The 24,204-nt window shown below is 42.7% G+C and overlaps 1 protein-coding gene across 1 annotated transcript in view; it reads left to right on the top strand.

Annotated features, from left to right (window-relative positions):
• LOC143128184 (patr class I histocompatibility antigen, A-5 alpha chain-like) overlaps nt 1-24,204 on the top strand; it is an 83,041-nt gene that overhangs the window by 30,485 nt on the left and 28,352 nt on the right. Inside the window, exon 3 of the mRNA XM_076289835.1 lies at nt 23,907-24,182. Coding sequence (XP_076145950.1) covers nt 23,907-24,182 — 276 coding nt within the window. The remainder of the gene's footprint in view (nt 1-23,906; nt 24,183-24,204) is intronic.

A 24,204-nucleotide genomic window follows, 5' to 3' on the forward strand; every position in this document is an offset into this window, starting at 1 on the left:
ATGCTGTTTAATTCATTTATAAATGGTGCACTGTCACTTTAAGACTCTTTGCCAGCTCCACTCAAATATAGCCTATGGCTAGTGCTGTGCGTATGGCTGTGCCCTCTCACAGTTTATAAATGGTCAGTAATGGGAACTACTGTTGCCATCTCCCTCTCTCCCACGCCCAAATGCGTCCCCAATTAAATGGACTAGCATAACGTAGTTAGATCTGCTGCAATGGAGGTTCTATGTATCTCGATGTGACAAGCTGTTTTGACATTGACATTGTAAACGTTCTCTAAGAAGAGTGTAAAGCAGTTTGCAGTAGCCTAAAGTTAACCACAACGTCGTCTATCGCTGGAAAAAAATAGCGAGCGGCCTATGATAAACTAATAAATGCTCGGCAGGCCGGATTAAAGTGCATGGCTGGCCGCAGTTTGGACACCCCTGGTTTAGTCATTCGTTGATATGTAAAACACTGACGTGTAGGCTACATTTTCATTATTGTTCACTCGTTTTGAGTAGGCTGTGCCTTGAAACGCATATGCATTGTAGGTTGCACATGTAGCTTATAAAATACATGAATAAAATTCACGGATCCCGTCGTTAGCTCAACTCTTATTACAGTATAGGCTATAAGAGGAAGCAAACAAGGACTAAAAGTTAACGTGATAAAAAAAGACGTGTGGTTTACGTCATGTGATGTGTTTCACGGAGTTGAGAGCCCTGCCTTGCTTATATTTTTGGTTAACTTAACTTGCCTGAAATCCGAAATATTTTCGAACAATGGAAGAGCTTCGAGGGACAAGCTCTTGGCCTTCTGCTGTGCCACACATTTGATTTTTGATTGTCGTTTATTGTATAGTCTAACTAGCCTACTAATAGTTAACATAATGTCACTAGTCCGCAGTGCATCACTGAGCAGTGCAGGGAACAGCTGTCATTGGTAGGCTGCATGCAGGCACATGGTCAGACAGGTTTAAGGAGCGCTTGATTTGTTTTGTAGCGAAGCGTTCTATGGGTTGCCAGGTTGGTTCTATGGGTAGAGCACGCATTTGAAATATCGCTCGATCACGCAAATTTGATCGTGGGAAGCCAAAATCGTGATCGTGATTAAAATTCGATTAATTGTGCAGCCCTAGCGCTGTCTCATCTTTTTTTTAAAGCCAAACCATGTTCATATAGGTCATTAAAAAAATAAATAAATAAAATATTGTCCTATGCCCAGCTAGCCTCCATCCTATGCCCAGCTAGCTCCATTCAAACACACTTTCATACAGATATTATGCACATCCACGCATCATTACTATTCAAGTTAAGTTACTCATCATTGCCCGTCAAGAAGTCCACAATCAATTCAATTGTCTTGCCACGATCTGTGGAGCTTACAGACAACGTTATATTACTATAGGTTCTGTATGCTATTTAAAGCCGACCTAACGATGAGTCCCTTCATGACGGTGTGTTGCAATGCATTCTGGGTGCTGTGCTGTGATCCGACGGCTCGTCACCTGACCCACCAAACACAACGATGCTTGAACCAGAGCGCTTGATCTAAACGTAGTAAAAATAAATAGCTACCAAGGCTCCAAATAGCAACACACTACACCGTAGCATAATGAGGGTATCTACATGTAAACCGAAGCATTCAGAACTGTGTAAGTCTACAGGCAGTTTATTAAAAAGAAAAACAGTACCGTTCACGTCTCGTTTACACAGACAGGCGCCATCTTGAGACAACACAACTCTCTGGGATGTGGCGTAATCTCGCGTGAAACCTTGTTGCCAGTTCCGTTATACACCAATCCGCCGCAAACTTTATGGGCGCTGCCATCTTACCTGCCGCCATTACTGCGTGCCTGCGGTGTGTGACGGTGTGACACTTGCCAGTGCCTTCTAATGGCTTTTCAATAAAAGCATCCTGTTAGAGAATATCAAATAGCAGATCCTGCTCATGAAAAAATGTCAGGTGAAAGGGAACATTGGGTAGATGATGTCAGGCAGTGGCCAAAACTTACCAATGAAGGTAATTTATTGACAACATAATGTATTAAGACGTGTATTAATTAATGACAACAATAAGCCGAATGCTATCATTAGTAGCTGTGTTGCTAATATGTTCACAAGCTTCAGAAGTTGCAAATAACTATTAGCCACGACCACTTGTAGCAGTAAAATACATGTTCTTACAGGTATTCAGGATTATTTTATTAATCGTATGTATTTCATCCACTTTTAACGCACATCTTGGTCCTCCACTCGACAAGGAACTCTGTGTCATCCGTAAGCCTGTGAACATGGGCACTCAATGTGCAACAAAGGTTTGTGAATTTCACAAACGGTTTAATTCTAGGTCTGTATTATTCCTACTGTTGTCAAAACAGCCGACCACACAACACGCTTTTCCCGGCATCACTGGACAGCATACTGTAATGTGTGCAAAACACTAAAAGAATTGGGAGAGCCGCGGCATGTTCAGCTGTTTACTTTCACTCGTATGAACGAACACACAGAGACCGGAAACCAGCAGCGGTCATATCAAAATAAAGGCACCATATAAAACCATGTCGTGGAGACATAACATTTTTTCCCCTCCCCAGGGAAGACACAACTTATATCCCTGAGTGAAATACAACACAATTAATAAATCCTAAATAAAACCTGTAGTAGGTGTCAGTCGGATACTTTACGCATGACTACTGTGACAGTCCAACTTTAACTAATCATTACAAGGCTACAGTATTTCGAACTTGGCCTAAAGTGCCTTAAAACACCAGACTCTGGAACAGTCTGGATGAGCTGGTACTCGCAACGCATAGTAAACAGCAGTAATCTTAAAAATCTGCAACATAATCCTCAAGGTAGCCCGGTTTGGTGCGGGCACGGACTGGTCGTGCTGCGGGGTTAACTGGGCCTCCAGAGTCCGGATCAGGATCTCGGCTGACCTCCAGGTCTGTTGCGGTAGGTGGGGCCACTTTGCGGAGACAGCGTGCATGCCACCGCGTTCCGTCTGAAAGGTGAAAGGTGGCAGGGCCCAGTTGCTCAGTCACCTGGTAAGGCGCTGACCAAAATGACAGGAGCTTATGGCCCCGTGTGGGCCTCCGGACCCTGACCCAGTCCAGAATGGTGAAATTTGGGTGTTTGACCCTGTGGGACCGGTCAAAGCGTTGTTTAGTTGCCTGCTGTCGTGCTGAGACCCGGTCGCGTAGCTGGCCAGCTGTTTCCCGCTGGGCCTTCTGTGATGACAGGTGAGCAGGAACACGCAGGCGATCCAGGGGCAGTGGTAGCTCACGCCCTAACATCAGGAGTGCTGGTGAGCTGTCCGTTGTGGTATGTTGAGTCGCTCTGTAGTGCAGCAGGGTCCGCAGAAGTGCTGCTGAGAACTGAAATCCCTCTGCTAAGTGAGCTCTAATACCGTTCTTCAGCGTCTGATTCATGCGTTCCACACCCCCATTCGCCTGAGGGTTATAGAAAGCTGTACGTAAGTGTCTGATTCCCCGCTCACCCAGAAAAGTTGTGAACTCCGCAGAGATGAATTGCGGCCCATTGTCTGTGGTGACTGTCTTGGGCATGCCCCAACGAGCGAAAAGCACCTCCAGAAAGTCAATGACCGCCTGTGTGGTGACCGACCCGGTAGAGACTGCCTCCGGCCACTTGGAGTACAGGTCATAGGCCACGATGAGGAACCGTTGGTGATGTGGGACGCCACGGAGCTCACCGCAAATGTCCATTTGGATGTGGTCCCAAGGCCCAGCTGGCCACTGCAGTGGCTGAAGGGGCGGAGCTGGTGGGGGGCCAGTCTTCCCACTCACCAAGCAGGCTGTGCAGTCTCTCACCATAGCCTCAACATCACCGTCACCGCCTGGCCACCAGACCACTTCTCGGCAGCGCTGCTTCACCTTGACAATGCCGAGGTGGCCTTCGTGAGCCATGGACAGGACGCGTGCCCGTAAGGCGGAGGGTACGACTGTGCGATGGCCCCTTGCAACGCAGTGGTCGTTCCAGCAAAAAAGTTCATCTTTAAAGCGGCGGAATGGCGCCAGACTCTCTGGTAGGCTGGAGGCTGGAGGCCACCCAGAGTGGATGAAAGTGCGGAGTTGTGAGAGCACTGGGTCCTGTTCAGAGGCCTGTTGGAGCTCGTGAAGTGACACTGTCGCCTCCAGAGGGGAGTGGAGGAGTTGGATGAGGTCCAGGTCGCTGTTGTCTGGATTCGGGTCCACAGCTGAAGGTGGCGTGGAGCGTGAAAGTAAGTCCGCCACCACATTCTCTCGCCCCGGTGTGAACTGTAGCGTGAAATTTTACTGGTGAAGTCTCTCGTACCATCGGTGGATGCGCAGAGGCCTGTGCCCAGAACCAGATGTTGCCAGCAAGGCTGTAAGTGCTTGGTGATCCGTCCGTAATGTGAATGAACGGCCATACACGTACATATGCCACCGCTCACAAGCCCAGACACAGGCCAGGGCCTCTCTCTCCCCAACGGAATACTTCTGTTCTGCAGAACTGAGGGCTCGGGAGGCGAACGCAATAGGTCGCTCCGTGCCGCTGTGGAACTGAGACAGCACAGCCCCCACTGCGTAGTTGGAGGCATCACAGGTGAGAAACGTTGGGCTGGATGGGTCGAAGTGTGTGAGTACTGGTGGTGCGATGAGCTGGGCCTTCAGCTGTATGACAGCATCGTTGCAGGCAGGGGTCCAAACCCATTGGGCGTCCTTTTTGAGGAGCTGCCGTAGAGGGGCGGTGGTGGAGGAGTACTGGGGAAGAAAGCGCAAGTAGTAGGCTGTCATGCCAAGGAAAGAGGCAATTTGGGCCGGGCTGGAGGGCATGGGTAGCCGTTGAATGGCCTCCACATTAGAATGAAGTGGGCTGAGGCCTTCTGAGCTCAGACGAAACCCCACAAACTCCACTTCGGACGCAGAAAAAATACATTTCTCCCCATTTAGCGTGAGAGTATGGGAGGCCAGTGTGTCGAGCACCCGTGTGAGTCGCTGGTCATGGATGACTGGTGTTGGTCCATGTACTACTATGTCATCCAGAAATATCACCACCCCTGGGATACCAGCGAAGATGGTGGACATTATTTTCTGGAAACAGCTAGGGGCGGAGCATAGGCCAAAAGGGACCCTCGTGTAACGGAAGACGCCTGCGTGTGTGACGAAAGCGGTGAGGTTACGACTGTCCGGGTGCAGAGGTACCTGCAGGTAGCCTTGGCGGAGGTCCAGCTTTGAAAACATTGTGGAGCCGTAAAACTGAGAAGTCAGTTCCTCTGCTGTGGGCAGCGGGTATTTGTCGGGCACAACGGCCTTGTTCACCGCCCTCAGGTCCACACACACACGCAAACCCCCTGACTTCTTCTTCGCAATGACCAGGTTAGAGATCCAGGGCGAGGCGTTGACTTGCTCGATGATGCCTATGTCCAACAGCTTTGTCAGCTCTGCTGTGACGTCATCTCGTAGTGCCAGGGGAATGCGGCGGAGAGGCTGTATGACCGGGTGTATGTCCACGTGGAGTAGAGGCTGATGGGTGAAAGCCGAGATACAGCCAAGGCCTGAAAAGAGTGCTGGCCATCGCTGTTCCCATGGTGTGCTGACCTGGAGAATCTTAGCCCCACAGCTGTCCATGAACGTGAAGCCCAAGCTGGTGATGAGGTCCAAGCCCATGAGGTTAGCTCCATGCCGCGCCACCTGAAAGGTGAAGGAAGCCATGGATTTGTTGCCGTGTCGCACTGAACAGCTGAGGGAGCCAACTAAGTCGATCTGTGCATTGCCATATCCATGGAGAACGGCCGAAGGTGTCTGCAGCATGACGTGGGGCAGGAAGCGCTTAACTGTGGCCCAGTTGAGAAGAGATAAAGCCGCTCCTGTATCCAGCAGCAACGGTACACAGACCCCATCTAATTCCACCGTGCACGTCTTGAAGGACACACGGGCAGAGCTGACTGAGTGTATTGGTGTTGGGGCTGACGAGCTAGCCCCAGCCTGTCGTGGGCCCGACCGTGGGCCGACCCCAGCCGGTGCAGAACGACAGACTTTGGCAAAGTGGTTGTCTTTCCCACAGCGCTGGCATGCTTGTCCTCTGGCAGGGCATGTTGGGGCTCTGCTCATGTGAGAAGAGGAGCCACAGTTGCCACAGCTGCGACGTGGCTGGCTACGCGTGCAAGCTGTGTAATTTATCCCTGTGTCCGTGTCTGATGATGCGGGGCTAGGTGAGCGCTCAGGATCTACATGCTGAGTTAAGGCGGGCTGAGGAGGTGCGCGGGAAGCTAGCTGTGATGTCAGCTCGGTAGCTTTTTCTATTTGCAAGGCTATTTCCAGCGCTTTTTTAAGAGTCAGATCATCCGGTGACATGATAAGCTTCTCGCGAATTTTGGGGTGGGTAAGCTGGTCCCTTATCATTTCTTCCTCCATATCACCGAACTTGCAGAAAACAGCTAAACTGCGGAGGTCGGCTACATAATGCTGAACTGACTCACCCACTTTTTGCTTGCGCTGCCGGAAGACAATTCGGCGGAGAATGACAGTCTGTGGAGCAGCAAAGTGTGCTTCGAGTAGTTTAGTAGCCTCCTTATACTTTTTCCCTTGTCCCAGGGTTCTAAAAATGTGCTGTCCCTCGGTACCGAGGCAATGCACGAGAAGTGCTCTCCGTCGCGGGTCACTAGCCTCCTCCAGGCCGAGAGCTGCGAGATAAGTTTCAAACGACTCCAGCCAACGGATCCACGGTACCGGAGGCTCGCCCGGTAATGCCAGGAAAGGTGTAGGTGGTGGGAGTGCAAGCTCCATCCTCGTCGCCAATGTAATGTGTGCAAAACACTAAAAGAATTGGGAGAGCCGCGGCATGTTCAGCTGTTTACTTTCACTCGTATGAACGAACACACAGAGACCGGAAACCAGCAGCGGTCATATCAAAATAAAGGCACCATATAAAACCATGTCGTGGAGACATAACACATACGTACTAAATAAAAATTAAGAAAAAGAAGAAGATTTCGCATCTACAGCTAACGTCTGCTACAGCCGCCTACAGGACCAACACATTACTTCGCTACTTCCTTAGCAGCAAGGCAACGCAGTAATGGCGGCACTGCTTTACTTCCGTGTTTCGCCGGATTTGTGTATTCTAGCGAAATTAGCGATTGTTCAGCGAAAATAAGACTTCCGGTTGAGCAGAATTTGCTAAATAAAAGTTGCGTAATACACAACGTGTTCTAGACCTGTTTTTTAGCAGATTCCGTCTTTGTAGGTACGCAAACCCGTGTATAATTGCTCAAGTTCGATTGACTTGTCAGATGAAATGGAGAAATTTGAACCTGTCGCTATTCTGAGTGTAACGTACTGATTCACTAGGTGCAACACCCAAACGGGTCCGTGCAGACACTAATTACATACAGAATATCGGTCCATTTGATTTGCTTTATATCCATTTAATATGCTTTATTGTTTACAGGACACAAGACCAGAAATCAAATGCCTAACAATAAAAAATAAGCGAAACAAATGTGGTAAATGTTTTGTTTAAATTTAATTTTATTGTTCTTCATTTCATTTGCAATAAATATTTAATAGGTTTAAGAATGTGTAATTCTATTGCACAAGTAGTTTCATTGTTTCCTTATCAACAATCAGTTGTTTGTTTAGGCCTATTTAGGCTACACATAAATACTGAAGAATTAATGATACAATGCCGCAATTTAGAATGCACATTTATTAATAAAGCTAATGTTTTAACCCCAATGAACAGTGAACAGCTGGAAGACACATGCATTATATTCAAAATCTGAGGGTCAAGTCACAGTAACGTTGTACAGCACTGAAATGTAGAGTAGTTTAAAAACAGAAGAGACAGTACAAAACATGCACATGTATTAATTAAGCTGATGTTTTAACCCCATGTTAGTGGTATAAAATCAATACTTTTGTTAATCCACACAACTTCAGTAATAACGAATTTGTGGTCATCTTATGCAGATGCTTGATCAATGATGATGACCACACTCAGGCACTGGAGTCGTAGCTCTCATCCTGCGGTGCATCCTTCAGGAACAGTGAACAGCTGGAAGACACATGCATTATATTGAAAATCTGAGGGTCAAGTCACAGTAATGTCGTACAGCACAGAAAGTACAAAACGGTTAACAGTAGTTAAATATAGCAAAAGACACTACACCTAAAATAACACTAAGGCAGTTTACCAGGTAATTCAGTAAATGGTACATAAAGTTGCCTACAGTACATTATAATTTCCAAAAAAATACATAATAATTAGCCAATTAGTGACCCAATTGGCCAAATACTTTTCTACCAACACAAGGCAATGCTATGGGGAGTTGAACCCCACCCTGGTAAAACCAGAAGTGCCACCATCAGCATTTTTTGCCTTATTGTAGGGAAAAGCAAAACCTGCATTACACACAATATGATACAATTAAGCCTAGTGTTAAGCTAATTAATGACATACATATGTAATGCAGGGAAAACGAAACCAATTAGCCTTCAAATGTAGACATTAATCAGTAAACTGAATTGTTTGTGTTTAAGCTGACATTATATGATAAGAAGCTACATGGACATAACATGCAAATGTGTGTGTGGTACCCTTTGGTAGCTTTAAAGTCAGGTTTCTACCAACATAGCCTAGTACATTATTCCGAGAGCTGAAGGACCTTACAGTGCATACAACTGGCACTAAACAAATACAATGTACTTCAGAAATTATGTCTGTAAATAAACTACATAGTCCATTCCTTGTCTCACCAGCTGGGAGGACCAGAGAAGCTTCATGTCTAACCTGCTAACGCAGGGAATAGGCAGTTATACACTTTCAGGCAATAATAATAATACAAATAATATGTGACCTGAGAGTGCTAGGCTACCACTCATGACACTCTGTACAACTTGTGGCAAGTGTCTGCATCACATAGGCCTAATTCACACTGAGTATTGAAGAGTATTCAGATAGAAAAAGAGTATTCATATTAAGGTAGGTTATAGTATAGTATAGTATACCACTGCTTCGTTGAATTTCCCATGGTCATTTGCTCTTTACAACATAGGTTATTTGCACACCTATGACACGTGTTCGCTGTCGGGGTCCCTCCTCTGGTTGAGAAGCGCAATAAACAATCTAAATATGTACTAACGACTGGCTTCTGCCCATAGCAACCATCCATTCAGTACAGTATAATACATAACATTAGATTACAAATTAGGCCTATTTGTGTATTACTTTGAAATATTCAAAAGTCAGCTATTATTGCATTTCGCAAGTCTTGTACATCGCCAGGTACGTTGCATATTTCCTTACAAGTCTGTAGAATATTTAAGCCTATGCTTATGCTGGTTTCATTTAACAGGCAGACATGGATGTCTTCTATGTTCACATTAACGCTCTGGGATTTGTTTCCCTGTGACATTATTGATTTAAGATCATAGGTGAAATGATACCGTTGTTATCATGACGTTTATCACGTTATGATCTCTATTTACATCGTCTGCCTTTATACCCAGATCTCGATGGCAAAGAATGGTCCAATGATGTCCATGTGTTGGTGTTCCCCTGTGACATAGTATTGATTTAAGATCATAGATCACATCAGTTGACTATGCACAGTGCTACAAAAGAAAAATCTGACATCGAAATGCAAAAGAGCTGCTGCACTACAGGAATTCAGCAATCTTTTTCACACCACACATAGCCTGACAATTACAAAACACTTGTAACTAGGGATGTCCGATATTGGCTTTTTTGCCGATATCCGATATGCCAATATTGTCCAACTCTCAAATTTCGATTCCGATATCAGCCGATACCGATGTCGATATGTGGGTTATTTTTCCTCAAAACTAATTTAGGTAACATCACATATCTCCTGTTATGGAATTAACACAACATGCTTAATGTTATTGTGATGCCCCACTGGATGCATTCTTGAATGCAACAAGGCTTTCCAAATGTTAACATTGTCTGTGCAAAATAAGAAAAATACTTCAACTTAATTTAGGGAAAAAGTGCCATGTTTATTTATTTTTTTTTTATTGTCTCAAACAACAGTTTGGATTACACTCTCCCTGAGATAATCTTGACAATGCCCACAACAAATAGGGCAAATGATAAAACATTGTACCTGAACAACTATGTGCAACATAGCAGAATGTAAAGCCAACTAAAATAACAGGCATAGTGTATGACAGGCTACCCTTTTTCTGTGTTAAATGAGCCTGCATTTGTAGGATGCTTCATGAACTGTTTCTTTAACTAAAACTCAATCACCTTAATTGAATTAATGCACAAATATGAGTCACGGGTGTCTGTTTTTACAGACAAGACAGACCCTCACTCTAAACCCGTCCTTCCTCATATACAGATATCTAGGCTATATTTAACATTTATTTTATATTTGGCCTGTTATGAAATCATGTACTGAACAATTTAAGCACAGCTCAGCTTTAAGAAACTCAAATAGCCTAGATGCATGCTTAGCATTTTGTGATCATGAAGGCTACTTTCACAAACTCTTATAGTCCGCTGTCCTCTGATTTACCGATATCTAGGCGACATTTGTAATATTTGTTTTGTATTTGGCCCGTTATGAAATAATGTGGAACAATTTAAACACAGTGTAAAACTTAAATCCCAAATTTGGAGACATCCATGTATGTTGAAATTTACTGCAAATTCAAAACGGGATTAGTCTGGAACGGCTAACTGTACAGGGGACTGCTTTACACCTTTCTGTTCGGTAAGGTCTGCTGTTTATTCTGATATATGGTTTGTCATGTGTTAAACGAAGGGTTCTGAAGTATTCCACCGAGATGAATGGGTAGGGAGATGGACGCAAAACCTTCGGTAGAATTTATGATTAAATTGAATGATATTATTTACTTTTCTCGTGAACCGTTCACCACAGCAATTAGCGGCTAACATCGATTAAAAGCTGAGAAAAAGCTCTTTCATGTGATACTTGTGATGTCTGTGTGATGAGTAGGATGGGTTAATTTGGACGCACTTTCTTTCTTGCGCTGTCACTTTCTCCACTGCGTAATTTGGCCATAGGCCATAGGCTAAATATATATCGCTATTAGTAGGACGCAAAGCAGAATATTTAAAGAAGGGGGCACCAATGCCACCGTAGCCTGTAAACCTCTGATTTTCAAAGGGGTGTCACGGCCAACGCAAGGGGCTACTACGGCCACGAGCAAGTTTGTTACTGCAGCCATCCACGCTTGTTTGTATGCTTCAAGACGCAGATTGATGAGGTCATCATCTGTGCGCCGGTAAACGCTTCAGAAGCGCATAGGCACTATTTGGGTGTAACGCAAGCATTATGTTATCGGTTTTAAGGCAAAAAAAATCCGATAACGATATTAACAGATATTACATTTTTATGCTAATATCGGGCCGATAATATCGGTTGCCCGATATTATCGGACATCTCTACTTGTAACCATATATGACTTGCCCTTCCTCCAACTGTCCCTACAGTACCTGTTACCTTCCTATCCTGACTGTCTGGTCTTATGCCTTTTCTTTTCTTATGGTTTCTTCTCTCTGCCCAGTTAATGCTTAGGGATGGCGGAGCACATCTACACCCAGGAGGTGGTAAACAATGCCAACATTCGAACCCTACAAAAACAATTCCTTTGCCATGCTGGAAAGTTAGAACATTGCATAGCCTACATTGTATTTTTACTCTCCCTACTGACCTCAAATTGTCTGCGCTGTAATTTTTTTTCACACCGCACACAGCTGACCTTTACAAAACACTGACCGTTACACTAACCATGTATGGCTTTGCGATCGATCATACATTCTCACCATTGTCGACATAAGTATTATGTATAACTGCACATGAAAACAGAAGTCTGATAGTCTACCTCTGACCACAGCACAGGGTTACGGCACGCCAAGTGCTGGATAACATAATTTGCATTTACAATGGCTTGAGTTACAATATCAAACCAGCAATTATTCATATGGTTGAATGATAGGACAGATTTGGCGTAAAGTCTCCTTTTTCGACTAAGCTTACACACTGAGCTTTCTTGCTTCTCATTGAAATGACACCTTCCTTATCATGACGTTTATCGCGTGTTATGATCTCTCTATTTACACCGTCTGCCTTTATACCCAGATCTCGATGGCAAAGAATGGTCCAATAAAAATTCAAAGTCACCAATTATTGCATTACGCATGTCCTGCCCATCGCCACTCATTTGATTTATACCTGTACATATTTTTTTCGCAAACAAGCACACATATAAACCGCAGCTGCTGTTATCAGATTGTTTAATAAATGTGGAGCATTCATGCTCTATGCTAACAAGGAATGTAACCTTGACAATCTCGCTAAAAAGATCTAAATATTATACCGTGAGATACCTCTGAATTAATTGTAATCTGAGTTGAAACTCATTGTCGAATTTACCTAGAGAATCCATTACTTTTACAGATATCTCTACTACATTGCCGTTTTTATTATGAGCATCAATCCTGATTATGACACACACCCAATGGGACGAAATATTTATGGGAACAATTATTTCATGATACTGCCACCAGTTGTTCTTTTTTCGTTTAGAGGGAAGGGGTAACGACCCAGGATCAGACATGTATGACTTGTATAGACTTTGACTTACAAACGTCGCTGGCACTGTTAGGGTGTTGCCTTTAGACCTACTTTGTTTGTTTAAAAGGTCGAGGTAAGAATCAATAATTACATCATTTAACCATCGAAGACTTTTTAATATAGCAACATCGTCTGTACTAAGATGTTCGCATATCTCCTTTGAAGTTGGTGGAATATGTAAGCCTACGCCGGTTTCATTTAGACTTAACAAGCAATCTCCCTTGCAGACATGGATGTCTTCTATTATGTCGTAACTAACGCTCTGGGCTTTGAAGAGTGGCGCTGGACACTGGTTTGAGTTCTGGGGACAAGCCATTAACTAGGCCTAGGTCTATGGATTGCTGAGGGCTTTCAGCAACACCGTCACCACTTGACTTTTCATAAATAACTAGAAATGCAATTCCGAGGAATTACACGAGGGGATGCAATCTGCTGGTTAGGGTGTTGGTGGGGCTGTTGAGCTTGCTGCTAGCTGGTTGATAGGGTAATTGTGATACCTGCAAAGGTGCTTTTGGAGTAACCAAATTTGAATCTTGTGTGACATGGCATTCTTGAGATATCACACTCAAGGTGTTTTTGACCTTGACATTTGACCTTCAACCTCCAACATCATCTCACTTCACCTTTGAGTCCATAAAAACACTCGTACCAAATTTGAAGCATGTACGTCAAGCCATTCTGGAGATATAATGCTGAATGCATGAGATATGGCTGGGACTTTTATTTTGACACACAGGAAACACTTTAACAGGATGTGTAGTTCAGGTATAGCTAGATTGTATGCTTAGAGGCTGAGACAGTTGAATTCCTCACAGGTGACACCTGTGCCAGTGTTCTGATTAGCCTGGGAACTGCTCTGAGAACTACTTAACGAGCGCAGCTGGCTCTATTATGACATCACAGCCCCCATTCAAGTCTATGGGGGAAAAATACACTTTTAATTACAAATATCTCAAAAAGTATAAACTTCTCAAAAATGAGAAACGGATAGGACGGTAAAGCCTTGGAAGATCTACGGAACGGTGTTTGAACCAAATTTGTACGTTAAGCGGTTTGGGCTGAATAGCGCGCACAAAAAGGTAAAAAGAAAAATAATAATAACTAGAATTGCGGTTCCGAGGAACTGCAAGAGTGGGTTTGATCAGGGGCATGGAACTCGGCCTCATCCAAGGATTCCAACGGTACCTCATTTATGAAAATCGGGCACACGGATCAAAAGTTATCTGCATCAACGCAACATCCAATAAGCTAAAACGCATAAATAACGTGGTTGCTATACTGGTTGCTAGGGCAATCATGCTGGTTGCTCAGGTGGTCGCTAGGTTAGAAGGCCAGTGCCTCCTGAGAGGCCTGAAGGGTCAGTTCTGAGGTTGTTGACTGCTGAAACCGAAAAATGGACTGCATTTTCTTAAAAGACAATGTGACTGAAGTGCGGGCAAAGTTTGCACAGAAATGTACGATTTTTCACACCCTCATCGACCTTGTCATAAAACTTGTTTAAATGATCGATCACACGACGCCTCCTTGCTGCTTTGTCGTCTACATCAGCCTTTCTCAAACTTCTTTGACCTGAGGCCCAGTCAAGGCATACTTTGGGGTCATAGGGCCCACCTACATGAACCCACCCCCTCCTCCCACCCCCCATCAAATTGTAATATCATCACAATTATTATTATTTTTATACTATATTGCTATACATGCACTTCAAAACAGTCAATGTTTAAAGTGCTAAGATTGTTCACAAAAGTTTGTGAAAGCATGCACATCAGAGTACTGCTTTACTAATGTAAAATATAATTAGGCCTACACTAGTTTCATTGTTTTTGCATTGTTGCATGATTGATATGCTATTTAATTACATTTCATTTGAATGCCTGAATGTAAGAATTCAGGAAACACAATACCAGCTTTTAACATTTCTGTTGTTTACTAGTTTATGTAAATCACATAACACATGAACTGTTTACATACTACTGATAGCCCATTACTGTACACAATAGATTAGTATCTTCGAATAGTCAAGGTTGTTGACTGCTGAAACCGAAAAATGGACTGCATTTTCTTAAAAGACAATGTGACTGAAGTGCGGGCAAAGTTTGCACAGAAATGTACGATTTTTCCCACCCTCATCGACCTTGTCATAAAACTTGTTTAAATGATCACACGACGCCTCCTTGCTGCTTTGTTGTCTACATCAGCATTTCTCAAACTTCTTTGACCTGAGGCCCAGTCAAGGCATACATTGGGGTCATAGGGCCCACCTACATGAACCCACCCCCTCCTCCCAACCCCTATCAAATTGTAATGATATCACAATTATTATTTTTATACTATATTGCTATACATGCACTTTAAAACAGTCAATGTTTAAAGTGCTAAGATTGTTCACAAAAGTTTGTGAAAGCATGCACATCAGAGTACTGCTTTACTAATGTAAAATATAATTAGGCCTACACTAGTTTCTTTGTTTTTGCATTGTTGCATGATGCTTGCATGAGAAATACTTCTCAAAACAACAGCAATTATATGGGTGCCGTTGTTTTGGGATGTTTCCCTCATGCAAGCATCATACACTGATAGAGTATATATATGCTATTTAATTACATTTCATTTGAATGCCTGAATGTAAGAATTCAGGAAACACAATACCAGCTTTTAACATTTCTGTTGTTTACTAGTTTATGTAAATCACATAACACATGAACTGTTCATACTACTGATAGCCCATTACTGTACACAATAATACTGTGCCCATTCATTAACATATATTAAACATCAGGCGTCTTGTTTACACATTTAAACCATATTTGCACTTCGAATTTCGCTTCCAAATTGTAGTAGTAACTACATCTACGAAGTCTAAGGAAGATAACCATGTAGTATGTTTAACGATAAGATACATTTTGACAGAACTACAGACTTAGTGAAAGTAGTACCTACACTAGTTTCTTTGTTTTTGCATTGTTGCATGATGCTTGCATGAGAAATACTTCTCAAAACAACAGCAATTATATGGGTGCCGTTGTTTTGGGATGTTTCCCTCATGCAAGCATCATACACTGATAGAGTATATATATGCTATTTAATTACATTTCATTTGAATGCCTGAATGTAAGAATTCAGGAAACACAATACCAGCTTTTAACATTTCTGTTGTTTACTAGTTTATGTAAATCACATAACACATGAACTGTTTACATACTACTGATAGCCCATTACTGTACACAATAATACTGTGCCCATTCAGTAACATATATTAAACATCAGGCGTCTTGTTTACACATTTAAACCATATTTGCACTTCGAATTTCGCTTCCAAATTGTAGTAACTACATCTACGAAGTCTAAGGAAGATAACCATGTAGTCTGTTCAACGATAAGATAAATTTTGACAGAACTACAGACTTCGTGAAAGTAGTAGCCTACCTAAAATGTCTCCATTCACTTCATTGCAAAATCGCGGTTGGTCTGTTTACACATTAAAACAATATTTACACTTTGAATTTCGCTTCCAAATTGTAGTAACTACATCTACGAAGTCTAAGGAAGATAACCATGTAGTCTGTTGAATGATAAGATAAACTTTGACAGAACTACAGACTTCGTGAAAGTAGTACCTAAAATGACTTCATTGCAAAATCACGGTTGGTCTGTTTACACATTAAAACCATACTAACAATTGACATGTCGACTCCACATCCTTGTAACACCATACCAAGGGTCTTAAGAAGTGAGTCAATTTGGCTGATTACGTTAACGCATTTCCAGGGCTTGTCAGCTCAAAAAAAGCAGTGGCTATTGCTAACGCATTCATTTTCAATGCTTAGCATGTTAGCTAACATTAAAAGGTTTGTACATGTGCTAACGCTTACTTGAACGTTCCTATTGTGGCTTGTGGGGTAGAATTTAACTTGTTCACACGTTTAACATTACTGTTGTTTACTACTTTATGTAAATCACATGACTATAATAAACTGTAACTTACTGAGAGCTAAGGTAATTCTGATTCAGTGTGATGAATGGCCATCACGTAAAGCATATGACAACAGCAAATAGCTAACGTTTACGTTAGCCTAACTTACATATCGTTGACGTTGACCCGACACGTTTATAAGTTAGACCATAGAATGATAAGGACGTCCATCAAAATTCCGTGTGTATCCAGTGTATCTTTCGTGCTGCTATCCTGTTGCCTCTTCCCTGTTGTTCCGGCAACAAGGTTTTTACGCGATATTTACGCCACATCCCAGAGAGTTGTTGTTTGGTGGGTCAGGTGACGAGCCGTCGAATCACAGCACAGCACCCTAGAAGGGACTCAGTGTTAGGTCGGCTTTAAACAGCATACAGAACCAATAGTAATATAACGTTGTCTGTAAGCTCCACAGATCGTGGCAAGACAATTGAATTGATTGTGGACTTCTTGCTGGGCAACGATGGGTAACTTGAATAATAATGATGCATGGATGTGCATGATATCTGTATGAAAGTGTGTTTCTCAATGTAATAATCTATACAACTGTACACATGACTAAGTTCGAATGGAGCTAGCTGGGCATAGGACTGGGCTGAATGGATTGGTGAAATACTTTATTTATTTATTTTTTTAATGACCTATATGAACATGGTTTGGCTTTAAAAAAAGCGCTGTCTCATCTTTTTTTACATGACCTTTACACTTAGTGCTGGCAAGGCATTGAACTGGGCTGAATGGATTTGGAAAAAATATATATATATTTTTAATGACCTGTATCAACATGGTTTGGCTTTAAAAAAAAGATGAGACAGCGCTTCGCGCTGTCTCATCTTTTTTTACATTACCTTTACACTTAGTGCTGGCAAGGCATTGAACTGGGCTTCATTCAAGGATTCCAACGGTACCTCATTCATGAAAATCGGACATACTGGTCAAAAGTTACATGCACACACCTTCATATACACAGACAGCCCAGCCCAGCCCATTAGACATTGCCAGATGGCTTAGAACTCTGCCAGGTGCAAGTAATCAACTCTAGCAGCAGAGCTCTACCAGGTGCAAGTAATGAGGTGCTGTGATGTCATAAAGCCCCAGCATTCCGCCATTCATTTCAATGGGCCCAAAAAACGCAGAAAAACGGGAATACCGCGAAAACGACAAGGGCCAGCGACACGAAATGCCAGGCAGGCCTATAGGGTCTCTGGATATCATCATAATTATAATATCTATTAACCTGAGAAGTTTCAGACCATTCATTCAAAGCATAGAGCATTTCTGGCATATTTCCTGTTTGGCCAGATGGTGGCGCTATGCTAGGCATGTGAATTATATGTGTGAATATCATCACAATAATGATATCCAATATTTTATAAAGTTTCAGATCAATCACTTAAGGCATTGTCCATTTCTGGCACATTTCCTGCTTGGCCAGGTGGTGGCGCTATGCCAGGCAGGCCCATTGGGTGTCTGGATATCATCATAATCATAATATCTATTAACCTGAGAAGTTTCAGACCATTCTTTCAATGCACTGTGACCATAATATTTCACCATATCAAAAATTCCTTCACAATTTAATATCAGCAACATCTTGGCATAATGTTCGGCAAATTTCACATGAATCTGACAAACCGTCTAGGAGCAGTATGTTAAATGACATCAGTATAATCGTCATTCTTTCTGTTGCCAGTTGGTGGCGCTATGCCAAACATGCATTATTGGCATGTGAATATTATTTATTAACATGGTCTTCAATGACCTGTGAAATTTAAAACATTTCAAGCCATGCATGGTGAATTATGACACATTTATTGTTTATGTGGAAGGGTATTAAAATTAATAATTTCGCCATTTCGTCAAATTACAACATATCCAAAAAAAGCTTCACAATTTATAATCAGGAACATCTCGGCGTCATGTATACCAACTTTGACATGAATCGGATCAACCGTCTAGGAGGAGTACGTTAAAATTGATCATGTCCACAACGCACAAAATCTCAATTACCTCACTTCCTGTGGGCGTGGCTAATGGCATGTTAATACAAAAGTTGTTTGTTTTTGGGAGTTACATACACCCACCAAATTTGGCGTGTGTATCTAAAACTATATGCCAACCACAAGTCACAGTGACATAAGGGGGCGCTATGGAGTTCCTGGGCAGCGCCCGGTGCCAAGCTTTTATCCCTGTCTATTCACTATATCACTTGATGTGTGTGCCAAATTTCATGCGTTTTCACTCATGGGAAGCACCTCTTTTGGCATCATGATTCATCACATATTTCATCACATATTAGTCTGCACAAAATCCCAAATACCTCACTTCCTGTTGGGCAATTCATTGTACATACGAAAGTCGTTCATCTTGGGGAGATACAGACACCTACCAAATTTGGTGTGTGTAGCTGAAAGTATATGCCCACCACGGGATCAGTCATCTAAGGGGGCGCTAGCGAGTTTCTGGGCCATACCCGGGGCCAAGCTTTTTTACCTAGCTGCTTTGTGTGACACCTGATGTGTGTGCCAAATTTCAAGACTTTTCGATTATGTTAACCACCTCAAAATTTTTGCCAACCACGGGATCAGTCACCTAAGGGGGCGCTAGCGAGTCCCTGGGCCACGCCCGGGGTCAAGCTCTTGTACCTAACTGCGTTGCGTGACACCTGACGTGTGTGCCAAATTTCAAGAGTTCTCGACCATGTTAACTATATATAGCATATAGTAGCCTAAGCTGCTCCTATATTTCTGAAGATAGATGTTGTGTTGCAGACAAATGGATCCATAACACTGTGAACAATTCCGATGTAAACAGCAAATAACTGAAGTCGTTATATTGTAGCCTAGTTATTGGTGTTGTGTTTATGTTGTAAGAATATGAAATGAATAAATGTCAGAACAAGAGGCTTTTGCAAAATAGCTGAAAGATGAACGATAATGCGCCTTAAGGCTACTAGTGGAGTTCACGAGATGGAAAACGTAAGGAAAAGCGTTTTAAATGTCCATTTAAATAATAGGCCTAGTCTAATGTAATGCCCTGTTGTGTGTTTTAAATCCAAAATGAGAAGGAATGTGAGGAGGCTGCTATTACCTTTTTAAGAGTGCATCTTCAATCGAAACTATCTGCAGCCAATGATGCAAATTGAATAGCCTTACGTCCTAAGGATGTCTGCTTTAGTTGTTAACCGCTGCGTCGACGTTACTTCCGTGATTCAGCCCGTAAAAGTCCTGGCAGGAAGCATGCATAAGGATGTAGATCCAGGAATGCACTAATATTTTGTTCGTAGTACCAGTTTGCAACAATTATTAGTTAAAGGAACCGTATGTAAGAAAAATATATCAATTAATCATAAAATGGCCCTGATATGTCACTAGACATTAAGAAATCATGTTAATTTCAAATACTTATATCACTGACAACAGTAGTCCAGCCAGGATATTGTCATTTAAAAAGTGAAGTTGCAGCCCTCAACTGTTGTTGATGTTGTGTTTTGTCATGTCATGTTGTGTTTTGGCCTGATGCGCCACCCTCCACCTATCTCCTAATCACAAAGTCAGTAGTGTTTCGCCATCAGGGTTGGCAACCTCGAGTCAGGGGGGAGGGGATGGGGATACACCGCTCTTCAGTATTTTGAAAGTGATTGCAGTACCAGTTTAGGCCACAATCTTACATATGGTTCCTTTAACACTAAGTTGTAAACACTTCAGAAAAAAATATTAAAAACTGGATATAACTTTGATAATTTTGTAATTAGACTGGCCATTTGCTATTCCCTTTGGTACGCTTCGCTTCTACAAGGGTCTGGGATCTCGGCTATTGAAGAACGTTTGCAAGCTGGATGCGTGGACTCTGTAGAAGTTTGAAACGATTGGATCTAATTTCACTCAATCGCTAACGTTTGGCCGTGACGTATGTTATGCGCCAGCTCCATCGTGAAGTAAGCTACACTACAACGCTCAATTGCGTGCGCTGTAGCCTACAACAACCATTCCCCACCAGAGCGAACAAGATGGATGTAAATGACCGATGCCAGCTTTGCGATACAAATGTAAGAGTTAGTGGAAGAATAGCAAATAGCAGATTACTATTCAACAGTAAGGTTGAAGATAACATACTGTATTGTAACGCCGATTAGAAGTTAGGAGACGGAGAAGCTGATATATCGTTCCAAAACTCCGGTAGTTTATTTCCTATAGATGTACAGGCTAGTGCACGGGCAACAGGAGGTGTCCACTACAAAACAACAAACTGATCGCTGATAAATCATGGTCTCAATCACTTGTCATTCACACTCATCGGCCAACAACACAACGCAACGCAACACAACTCACTCGCAAGTAATCCAATTCTACTCTGACTAAACTTACTAGACGTCTTAGAACCCCCTATTCTATTCCCTCCCCTTATCAATCGCTAACCTATCTGAACCCCTAAATATTCCCTCCCGGACACCTCCCCCCAATCAAAACACATCAGAACTCATTGACACATTCTATGACACAGGAGGGAGAGGGAGACACAAACACTCGCACACGCACACACACACACACACACACACACACACCGGGAAAACAGAAGACACAGGGGAACACAGGGGAAAGCCCAACACGGGGGCAAATAGCCTCGGCGCTACAATATCATCACCATTGTCAAAGCTAGATGTGATCATTGAAAACACGCCGCTTTGTTCATACCGGGTCTGCCGCACATGCTGTAATTTAATATCGAGGCTACTGCGCGATACAAATCAAACGTTTCCCAAATCCCGTAGGGAGTAGGGCCACGACATCTTTGCCCGAAATAAAATGTGTTAAACACTCCTTTTGTTCGGACTTCAATTCCTGAATATTTGGAAGCGTAGCCAGCACGGACTGAATTGCTTCATTAACTTATGCCATTGCCAACTCCTCGAGGACTACAATTCAAACACAGCGCAGAATCTCAAAGTCGTCTCTCACAACTCCCGCCTCCTGCTCACTGATTGGCTCGGAGTCGAATTCCACGTTGCGAGCAAGGCCAATGGCCGGAATCCCAGACGGAGTCGTGGAGGGAGATGAACATCGAGCGGAAGTACGTGGGAAGGCAAGGCCAGGCTATGAAGTAGTCGCTTCCTTCCAGGACTTTTACGGGCTTTTCCCAAATCACAGAAGTAACGTCGATGCAGCGGTAAATAGCAGCAGAGTAGAAGCCATCAGGCAAGTGTTATTTAAATAAACTCCTGGTGTACTTACAAACTTTCCAATGCCTCGTTTTATGAGTAAAGAACATAGTTATACTACTGTTACTGTTTATACTACTGTTTCGTACCATTCAGTGAATTATTAGAGGGGTAATTTACGAGATACTTCCAAAAGCGCCTGCAGAAAGTCATTAGTTTCTGACAGCACTACTCGACCAGGGTTCGACCAAGGGAAAACAGGTTCTGGGAGGGTGTTTGGCTCGGGGTCATGGTGCAAAGGACCCTAGGGTGAAATTACTCCGAACCATCGCTTTCATAGAGAGAATCCTAACTGCATCCGACTGTTGTGGAACATTGAATGCCCTCTGTCCACATTGATTCCGTTATATGCCTCTTATTACTCAATTAAAATAGCAGAGTAACGCAAGTGACAGAAATATAAATAGAAACGGGGCATCCAACAAAAGGTCTGCTCTAAACGATGCGTTGCATCGTGCTGCATACCACAGCACACCAACTTCACGTCACGTAGGCCTACTGTCAGGGTATTCCAATTGAAAAGTAGCCTATAGTCTAATTAAACTGATTTTTATCGCTAATGCTTGATCGCATCGCATGTAGGAGTTGGTGAGAGCCATGAAAAAAATCACTGTCCGATTTTAACAAGGTAAATGATAACTAGGGTATTTAATTTGTCTTTAGCAATGTGGCAAACACCTTTATATGCAAATACCGCACACTGGTAACGTTAACTTTACTGTAACATACAAGCTGTAAAAATAAATCAGATCAACAATGCCAAACATTCAGATCAACAACGCCAGAATTGATCCCCTATAGTCTAATTAAACTGATTTTTATCGCTAATGCTTGATCGCATCGCATGTAGGAGTTGGTGAGAGCCATGAAAAAAATCACTGTCCGATTTTAACAAGGTAAATGATAACTAGGGTATTTAATTTGTCTTTAGCAATGTGGCAAACACCTTTATATGCAAATACCGCACACTGGTAACGTTAACTTTACTGTAACATACAAGCTGTAAAAATAAATCAGATCAACAATGCCAAACATTCAGATCAACAACGCCAGAATTGATCCTTCTCTTTCAATGGTATCAACATATAATCATGGCATTATTAATATCATTATCTCTGAACAGTCTTACATTGACATAGGCAATTTTTTAAAATGTTAAGTTCCATGTTGGTCATTCCTGTACTTTTGCTGATGTTTTGGTTTTCTCCCATTACTACAATCCTTTTAGCATTAGTATCAAGATAATTTTGGCAGGTATCATATTGTTGCATTATTGTTAAGCTACACAATACAGCACAGCAGGCCCAGTGTGATGCGTGCGAGTGGAGAAGCTGCGCATGACACGTGTTGCGCAGATGACATTACAAATGACATTTTGTAACTCTGAGCCTAACTTGTATAACTGTGTACACACTTGTTAATTAGGCCTACTAGGCACACTTGTTAAATATCTAATATTTCTGACTATGGCATAACTTTAGCTCCCCACCCAAGTAGGCTAATGATTTTTTTTTTTTAAATGCCTGATCAAGGACCCGGCCCGAGGATAGTGGCTGGAAATATCGGCCCGACCCGGCCCGCGGGCTCGGGCAGATAATCTAAACTCTAATCACAACACCATGCCATTAAATTAGCGAATGTGGACTGGACACACCTTATGTCTTTCAACTTTTCGTCTCTGACCAGAGGTTTCAGATCGCCAAGATGGGGCCCTATGTCACTTGGTTTGTAGTCTGTAAAATACATCAACCCCTGTAATGCCCTGAACAAAACATTGCTTCCCCAAATCACTTGTTAACCTACACACACTAATGCGATTATGAGAAATTCTAAAAATAATGACATGCACTGAAATAGTTGTGCAGTAGTAGTACCTGTAATGTATTACAAATCCTCAATGATGAAAGATGCACCACAGAGAGACTGAAGCATTTTTGTGACTCATCGGTTTTGTGACTCCTACATTAAGATTGCATACACATGCATGCAGGTCATACACACATGGAAGCAGATACAAGCTGATGGTGGTTATAAAGCTTGTGGATGAGATTTGGATTAATTAACCAGATGTGTCATTCTGATTGTTCTAAAAAATCTCCCTGCTATCCCATCCTAAGGTGTGCACACTTTCCAGAAAATGTACGGCTATCAGTGGGATGATGAGAGTGGAGCTACAGATGGATTTATGCACTATGGTTATGATGGAGAGGACTGGATGTCTCTGGATCTGAAGAACCGGAGATACATTGCCATAAAACCACAGAGTGTCCTGTCAAAGCTAAATCGTGAGAATACACCAGGTCATTTTGAAATGAAACAATCCTACTTCTACCGGAGAATTAAGTGGGGGAAGGAGTATGTGCAGTATAGGAACAGCATTCTGGAGAGGAAAGGTACAGCAGCACACAACCCTGA

The sequence above is a fragment of the Alosa pseudoharengus genome, unplaced genomic scaffold (assembly GCF_046254945.1).
Source record: "Alosa pseudoharengus isolate Yale_2024_CS ecotype anadromous, Long Island Sound unplaced genomic scaffold, YU_APseudo_1.1 YU_APseudo_1.1_scf_1, whole genome shotgun sequence".
NCBI classification, from domain to species: Eukaryota; Metazoa; Chordata; class Actinopteri; order Clupeiformes; family Clupeidae; genus Alosa; species Alosa pseudoharengus.